Source organism: Tachysurus vachellii, chromosome 19, assembly GCF_030014155.1.
Source record: "Tachysurus vachellii isolate PV-2020 chromosome 19, HZAU_Pvac_v1, whole genome shotgun sequence".
NCBI classification, from domain to species: domain Eukaryota; kingdom Metazoa; phylum Chordata; class Actinopteri; order Siluriformes; family Bagridae; genus Tachysurus; species Tachysurus vachellii.
Window position 1 is genome coordinate 7,742,501 of NC_083478.1, and position 9,382 is coordinate 7,751,882.

Genomic DNA, 9,382 nt, shown 5'->3' on the forward strand with positions numbered 1-9,382 from the left:
ACTTTGTGCCACTTCATAGCTTTAAAAGAGGACAGCGGCTGTTGAATCTAACTGTTTAAAGGGGGATTGATAGCACTGATTCTGCCCCTGATTTTCAATTTAGATTTGTCTCAATAAAAAAACTATTTGATTTTTTTTCCAGTTTAATTTATATAGTGCTTATCAATAGATATTGTCAAAATTCAGCTTTACAGAAATTGGAATATAAAATTTAATCTATAACGAGTAAGTCAGACATGACCAGAGAAAGGTATAAGTCCCTGAAATAACATAAGGAAGAAAGTTTATACATTTTCCATGCCAATTCACCTGTAGATCTATTGTATTATTTAACGTGTCACGCGTCTTAAAAGAAATTGCTTTGAGACACTGGATTATCTTATGTGTTGGGAATTAAAGTATTATGAGATTTGAGAGAGTTTAAAAGCTTTAAATCAAAGACTAAAGTGATATATACATGTCAGCCTAGTTGTTCAATAAAAACAACAAACAGGAAGACATGGTGAGTTACCTTGGTGAAGTTCAAAATAGGGCACTTGTTTTGATAATGACAGAAGCAACAGGATGTCAGAAAGAAAAATATGTTTTTACAGAACCTACCTCATAGATAAACTCATGAGCTGAGTTGTCCAGGGCGAGGATTAATAAATGAAAAGAAAAAAGAACTAGATATCTTTCAGTCAGAACCTGTAGAAAGATAAGAGCCATTATTATTATCTCCATTAATCCATTTTTGTTTTATTGCTCTCTGTTGTACAACACAGTGACTCATTTACATCATGGAAACCACAAGGCTAACAATGCCATCATGCAAGATTTGTCTTAGATTAAATATTTCCAATACTTTAATGCATTTTTGTCCATTTTGTTGATAGTCATAACCTCTGTTATAACTCAAAATATCACATTTCTTTAATTAACTTCTCCAAATGTATTAACCATCAGAAACTACACGGTTACCTTTGTGTAGCCATTATGTAAAAGCACTAGAGAAGAGTAAATGATGTCTCCATAAGCATGGAGATCTCGTCCCTCCCAGTCTCGCACTGGACGCGTATACAGCTTTTGGTGTAGTTCCTCTTTAGTTTGGCCCCAAAGTACCACCTTACAAATGAAAAGAAACACATCATATTTATTATACCTGATTCTTTAGTAGATTTAAGTTAGGAATAAAAGACAGTGGAGCTGTACTGTTATAGGATTATGACCAATGACAGTGTGGTGTAATACAGCAAAATGGATTATTTTCCACTAACATCATGACCTGAAGATTTATTATTATTATTATTATTATTATTATTATTATTATTATTATTATTATTATTATTATTATTATTATTATACCACACCAAATTTTACCATTATTACAATACTTATTTATTTAAAATGACATGTTGTTCCTTTTACTTGTTTGCAGTTAAGTTTAATATACTGGACCACAAAAGTTATGTGACACTGTATAACTGATGTGTGCAGTCAATAAACAGACAGAAATTTAACTTGACAGCCTTCTTTTCTAAAACCAATAGATATAATATGAAACAAACATATAACGCAAAAATAAATGCAAATCCTGTGTATGGAAACGTAAGCTTTAGCTTTGTCAGTAGTAAAGTGATGACAAAAATACTAAATAAATGTCCTCTAACAGAAAAAATCACCATATCAGCAATTACAAATGGTTTTTAAATTTCCTTATAATCATCTCTGTGTACATAGAGTTAAGAAAAAATAACATTAGAACAATCCCAATAATAATAATAACCCTAACCCTAACCCTAACCCTAATCCCAATAATATTAACCTTGCAACTGAACTTCTCACAGCAAGGCTGTTATTAAAAATTAATCAACATCTTCTGACCAATCAGATTTGAGACTTTAACAGTGCTGTTGTGTAACACATTTACAGTCCATTCATCTACTTATATTCTGAAGCTTTTGATATATTGATCATTTAATATTGAACAGGATGGATGTGTATACCAGGCACGTTGAATGAATGTAATTTGTAGACATACCTGTGAGATCCTTTTCTGAGCAGACTCCTTCGTAGGAATTGGATCCGAGGCCTTAAGAAAAATAAGAAACATAGTATTATATCATAGTATTTTATAAATATATAATCATTCTGAAAGCGACTATAGGAATATATATACCTCATATAAGCGTTCGTCTTTTGTAAGATTCCTGGCAGGTGGAGAATGAGGTGGAGTTTCTTCCGTCTCATTCTTTAATGAAAACTGCAGCTTGCTTTCTCCTAAACTCCATAGCCTAAAACAGTAGATAATGTTGGAATTTACATTTCTGGCATTTAGCAGACACCCTTATCCAGAGTGACTTACATTTTTATTTTAATTTATATAACTGAGCAATTGAGAGTTAAGGGCCTTGCTCAGGGGCCCAGCAGTGGCACTTTGGCGGACCTGGGATTGAAACTCATGACCTTCTGATCAGTAGGCCAACACCTTAACCAGTAGGCTACCACAACCCCCAATTTCACTTGAAATTCTAAATCTAGCACTAAATCTAAAAATATCTTGCTGTCTGACCTCCCAACAGAGGTTTAGACTGATAGTATTTTTAGTCTGTAACCTATTGAACCAGTATTGACATATTTACTAACAGAGTCTTCACAAACACATATAAGTAGCACTGGATAAGGCCGTAAATATAGCTCCTAATACTGCACACAGCTCCAGTTTACTTCTACTAAAATCAACAAAATACTAGCATTGCTATTAAAAAGCTAAAGAATTTAGATTCATATTTCCTTAGCTATTATGAATAATAAAACAGGGATGTGGTAGCTTCGTACTTAAGGCATTGGACTATTGATCGTAAGGTTGTGAGTTTGAATCCTATGTCCACCATGCTGCCACCACTGTGTCCCTCGTCTTTGAGCAAATGTCTTAACACAAAATTGCTCAGGTGTATGAGACCCTAACCCAAACCCTATTGCCACCTAGTGGTAGCAAAAGCACAATAAACTTATTAGTTGAAATACAAGATGGTGTCAGATCTCAGATACAGTGGAGTCAGAAATAAAGGTGAAACAGGTACAAAACCTCATTAAAGTCTATGGTGAAAGCTTGTTTATTTATACTTAATAACACACTGCTTACAAATTTGACAATTTTTATCAATAGTAACAATATTGGATGCTTCTAATTAGGAGGTGAGGACATTGGGACTTTATAATGCTATAATTGCAAATTAAATATGTAAAAGTAAGGGCACATGGCTAGGAAAGATTTGGGATAGACAACAGTTCTTGAATGTAATAATCATTAGTCTAGTTTGGTTTAATTTTTTTCCTTAAAAAATATTCCATTGTCAAGAGCTGAAAGATTGTTGAATGCAATAATTAGAGAGAACTCTAAGGTGGAGGATTTATCTGATTGTGATGGTCCTGATCCTGGTATGGACCAGCTATGAGATTAAGCTTATTACATCTGATTCATCAGAATCAACTCAGCATAGCAGTGTTAAAACTGACAGTGAGCAGAGATCCAGAGGACCTGTGCGCAAACATCAGCGTAATAAACGTGATGACAGTGGTGGTGAACCAGGGGCTAGTAGACATGGTGAAGGAGAGGACAGTCACAGTGAGCAGAGATCCAGAGGACCTGTGCGCAGACATCAGCGTAATAAACGTGATGACAGTGGTGGTGAACCAGGGGCTAGTAGACATGGTGAAGAAGAGGACAGACACAGTGAGCAGAGATCCAGAGGACCTGTGCGCAAACATCAGCGTAATAAACGTGATGACAGTGGTGGTGAACCAGGGGCTAGTAGACATGGTGAAGGAGAGGACAGTCACAGTGAGCAGAGATCCAGAGGACCTGTGCGCAGACATCAGCGTAATAAACGTGATGACAGTGGTGGTGAACCAGGGGCTAGTAGACATGGTGAAGGAGAGGACAGACACAGTGAGCAGAGATCTAGAGGACCTGTGCGCAGACATCAGCGTAATAAACGTGATGACAGTGGTGGTGAACCAGGGGCTAGTAGACATGGTGAAGGAGAGGACAGACACAGTGAGCAGAGATCCAGAGGACCTGTGCGCAAACATCAGCGTAATAAACGTGATGACAGTGGTGGTGAACCAGGGGCTAGTAGACATGGTGAAGGAGAGGACAGACACAGTGAGCAGAGATCCAGAGGACCTGTGCGCAGACATCAGCGTAATAAACGTGATGACAGTGGTGGTGAACCAGGGGCTAGTAGACATGGTGAAGGAGAGGACAGACACAGTGAGCAGAGATCCAGAGGACCTGTGCGCAGACATCAGCGTAATAAACGTGATGACAGTGGTGGTGAACCAGGGGCTAGTAGACATGGTGAAGGAGAGGACAGACACAGTGAGCAGAGATCCAGAGGACCTGTGCGCAAACATCAGCGTAATAAACGTGATGACAGTGGTGGTGAACCAGGGGCTAGTAGACATGGTGAAGGAGAGGACAGACACAGTGAGCAGAGATCCAGAGGACCTGTGCGCAGACATCAGCGTAATAAACGTGATGACAGTGGTGGTGAACCAGGGGCTAGTAGACATGGTGAAGGAGAGGACAGACACAGTGAGCAGAGATCCAGAGGACCTGTGCGCAGACATCAGCGTAATAAACGTGATGACAGTGGTGGTGAACCAGGGGCTAGTAGACATGGTGAAGGAGAGGACAGACACAGTGAGCAGAGATCCAGAGGACCTGTGTGCAAACATCAGCGTAGTAAATGTGTTGATATTGGCATAAGCCAGGACCTAGCAAAGATGCATGTAGAGAGCGTTGGAATTCTGCTACATTTACTTCAGACTTGGTTCAATTTGAGGCTCAAGATGAAATCTACACGAACAGTCCAATGCATTGCAGAGTAAAAGGCTGCTCTCGCAAATCTCCTGTGCGAAGTGTGACATGTAATGCAGGGCTCTCAAGTTTTGAAGACAGGCAAACGTGACATCTCCAACTCCAAAGTATTTGTTTAACTTCCATTTATTAATTTGTTTGTGTGTGTGTGTGTGTGTGTGTGTAAATTACCTACTATTTATATACTTACCCAGATAGTGCTATTTTCGGATTAGCTATTGTGTAGCCTCTATTTCTGAGTGTCAAGCTCGACTAAGAACTGAGACGCGCTTGATTCCTGCCCGGTTCCATAGAGACAGCGGTGCGGACTGATACATTTTGGGTGCTGCGGCATATTAAATATATTATAAATAGTCAAAAAGTTTTTCTGCGTGAGAAATACGACCTGTGGCGGGAGAGTGTGATAAAAGACCCAAATGAGTGATTGTCACTCTCAATGCGTGACACTTGACAGCCCTGTGTAATGTATTCCTATGTTTGCAAACTAAACACAACTGTTTTGCAGCATTTCACACTGGACAGAAGGTGATAAACTGTTTGGACTATAGAGTAATCACAGGGCTTTTAGTTGTGTTGCATTATTTGCAATATTGTTTCAGACATTCTCAGGCATACTCTACAAACTTTGTGTTGTGAAGTAAAATAGACCCAATGTTTAAAGTCTGTTTTTTCTTTTCCTGTTTAAAGTCAATGCTTAGATTTTATACTTAAGTCAAACTAATCACAAACATCTAGAAAACATTAGCTCGGGTCTTAAGAGGTAAAATTTAGATAAAAAATGTAAGTTGCTCTGAATAAGGGCATCTTAGGACACCAAAGGCCATAAATGTAAATAACTGAAGCATTAATCGGCATATGTTATGTTTTGATTACATAATTATATAATGAACTAAAATAGTCTTTGCTCATTATGTCAATCATTAAATATAAGCCTGGTAATATCATACATTAAATGATAATGTTTCTAAATGTTAATAACTGAACTTGACTAATGAATTTCATTAAATATGCATCCATTAATTGTAAAATTCTAAATTATTTAATGTTTGTATTGCTTTTAAATAAATATCGGTTAATGCAAGTGTTCATTATTTATTTAACATTTAATTAGAGTTTAATTAGAATAAATGCATGTAAATTAATGTACTATTTCATGTCATGGAACCTTGATGTTGTGAATCATCAAACAAATAAACAATTTGGATGCTTGTGCATGTTAACTTCAGTCATATATGTCCTCATATATAACCCCTGAAATGATGCCTGCATAGAAGTGTATAAGATTATATTAATAGTTTGAGTAGGGTTGGAAGGTCTGTGTTATTTTTTTGCTGTTTTTGCTTTCCATTGGGGGATATTAGTGCTGCTAAAAGGTTGTTTTATAACATGTAGTGTGTGAATGCATTTTAGAACTGAATTTGTCTATTTATTTTCATAGATTTATTTTTTTTTTGATTTACCAATATACCACCAATTTTTTACCGATATACTAAATACAAGACCATGATGTTCATTTGGTTCACTTGTTCATTTGGTTGGTTTTGAATGTGCCGTCTTGTCAACAATCTGGCTGCCCTAAGTAGACGTATCTGAAATGATAATGTCATTGTCTGTGCTGTGTTCTCCCTGTGTCTGGATGAGTTTACCCCACCATCTTTCCCCAATTTTCCAAAAGCATATCAATGACTCTCACTTGCCTCTAGGATTCAAAGTGTGTGTGTGTGTGTGTGTGTGTGTGTGTGTGGCTGACATCCCTGTCCATGGCTCAGTGTTTCTTCTACTGACCCTGAAATGCCTGCCACCCTCATCAGGCTAAACAATGTATGAAAATAAAGGAATCAAAAGTGTGCTGTGATTCTTTATTTACTCAACTCACCCTTCTCCCCCCCACCTGCCAATTTCATTAATTTAACATGTATATGATGCGATATTTGTCACTATAGAAATTATCAACCACCATGGAGTAGAAACTACATTCTTCTACTTATGTAAACATATTTAAACCTACTACTTATTTATTTCTGCTGATTTAGGGAAGTGAAAGCTCAGTTGTATAAATGTATAATACAATGCTCAGTTGTATAAATGTTGGACTACTGCTCATTTGAATAAAAATGAGATAAAATGTAAGTTGCTCTGGATAAAGGCACCTGCTAAAATGTTGAAAATGTAGACCAGACCAGAGACTTGACAACTAATGATATAAGGTCACGTTTACTAATTAGCTGTCTCATGCTGAGGTACTTCCTCTGTGCATCTGCTTTGCCCCAACAGACAGGTCTGTAAACATAAGCTGATTATTGTAAGAGGGCAATGAGGGGTAAATAGTGACCATCTGACCCCCACAGGCTCAGTATCTCTGGTTGTAAGCAACCATTCCTAGTTCTGGAGTATTAATGCATCCGCTGTCATCTAGTGGTTTAAGATGTTCAGCACATACTAAGTGGTTTTGTGTTACAGTACCTCAGGCATCCTGCTGTGAAGGGTGTGGGATTTTTGCTTAGGGTGCTCCTGCGGTTGATCCCTATCACTCTAATAGTTTGAACACATGCATTGTGTAAGCCTCTGATTATCTCCCAGCTTAATCCCTGCAGTTTCCTAATGAGAGGATTGATGCACCCAACCCTGTGTAACACACTAGACTGCTCACAAATGCTTAACTCTTTCAGTTAGTCGCACTATATTAGTGCCGCTTCATAAGTTGCAGAAGTGCTTCTAATTAGATTGAAACAGCATGATTCATACCAGCAGTGTAGCTGATACCACACACACACACACACACACTTAGGCATCCCTCTAGGTGAACCTTAAAAGTTTAAGAAAGAGTAGAACCCTTTAAAGAGACTATGAATCTTAATTAGCTAATAAAACATTAAAGAATCTTTATATATTTTATAATTATTAGTAATAATTAAGGTTTAAGGCCTTAAAAAATGAAACATATGTCTAGAACCTTTATGGTTTTCTCCTTGAATATTATAAACTTTTTAAGAGTGTACTGCCTAAATGAAAGGAACACCATTTATATGTATTAATAATGTTATATAGTGTATAATAATGAATTAATAATTCTATTTTAACTAGGTTGTGGTTAGAAACTTCAAAATATCGGTTCTTCTCAGAACAACCTGGTTGGTTTCAGTCCAAAACAAATCTGAGGCTTGCTGACTTTACGAACAGTTCATGAACTGATGAATTTACTAACAGTATGGCAAACAATTTAGACACGTTCTTAATAAACTCAACAGTAGTAGGTATATCTGAAATGGCAAAAGCATATCTCTGACTTTACCTGTTTAAATTCATTACTTGCAAATTTGACATCCTCTGACAAACCCAATAATAACTAGTGAAATTGGAAGTTTAATCAGAAAGCAAATGGTGATTTTACAAAAATGTAGCTAACATTTTATCATTTAGCTAGTGTTTATAACTACTTCTACTAAGTCTTTAACATACAAAACATATATAATAGAAGAAACATCAATCAAATATTCCTTAGTCAGTTTTTAAACATATAATTTTGATTATAGTTAGTCGTTATTAGTCTGATACATGGACAGCTATCTAGTCTAGACAGTCTAGACAGATTTCACTATTTTAAAACCATGCTGGCTTTAAAGTGCATTTCCAGAGCAGGAAGTATTGTATGAGGCACAATCTGACATGTCTGGGTAAAAACAATTATTGCACTGATGGAAATTCACTCTCTTACCCAGCTCCATCAATCTCCAGAAGCTCGATCTCGTCTGGACCCACATCATCGATTCCTTTGGTTACCGGGGTCACACTGCAACATCCCATGATTGCTGAATCTGTTGTCTCCACTCCTCTGTACACAGTGGCTTTTCCACTGCACTACACACCAAGCGCCATCTGCCCCTGTGCCCCAAACACCCCAACAACCTGTCTCTACGTAACCCGCCAAAGGAAAAGGAGGGGAAAAACAGCTTGGAAAAAAGGATAGATAAGGGTTTAGTATGGGTCTTGCCTCAAGGTCTTTCTATACAGAAACAAAAATAAAGAAAATGAATCTCGACAAATTCTAAAGAGAAGCAAGCAGATACTGTAGATGTATAAGGCAGAAACATGTGGTGCATGCTTTCTTCCTGTCAGTTTGAGCAATGACGCAGCTGTGGGCAAGACAACTTCCTCATCAAGTGTTCGGCGGTTTCAGCATAAGCCGTCTAGCTTCTGCCTCTGTTCCACCCTGTTCCACCTCTACTAATGTAACTATTATTTAAATCCGGCGTGACATGTGGAGGAGATATAGTACTGCTCAAGTAATACCAAGATCAAATGATTACATGTTAGAGAACACAGACATTTGTAGTCACAACAACATTAACCACAGCTGAATGACGAGGTGTGTTTACTAGCATGTGCTTGGCATGTGGTGTTATTGCTGATTTTTTATTTTTTTTTGTCACTTAGAAGGAGAATAAAGTGGGTTAGTGGCAACATGTGGTTATTCATCACACTGTCAGCTTGCTTTATTGATTATTTAGACTCGTAATA

General features: G+C 37.3%; 1 protein-coding gene across 1 annotated transcript in view; it reads right to left on the reverse strand.

Annotated features, from left to right (window-relative positions):
- LOC132862824 (uncharacterized) overlaps nt 1-8,986 on the reverse strand; it is an 18,924-nt gene extending 9,938 nt beyond the window's left edge. Inside the window, exons 1-5 of the mRNA XM_060895120.1 lie at nt 8,580-8,986; nt 2,159-2,273; nt 2,021-2,071; nt 961-1,104; nt 601-687 (exon numbers count right to left, since the gene is read on the reverse strand). Of these exons, the coding sequence (XP_060751103.1) occupies nt 601-687; nt 961-1,104; nt 2,021-2,071; nt 2,159-2,273; nt 8,580-8,668 (486 nt within the window). The 5' untranslated portion in view covers nt 8,669-8,986. The remainder of the gene's footprint in view (nt 1-600; nt 688-960; nt 1,105-2,020; nt 2,072-2,158; nt 2,274-8,579) is intronic.
- Nucleotides 8,987-9,382: the final 396 nt, after the last annotated feature.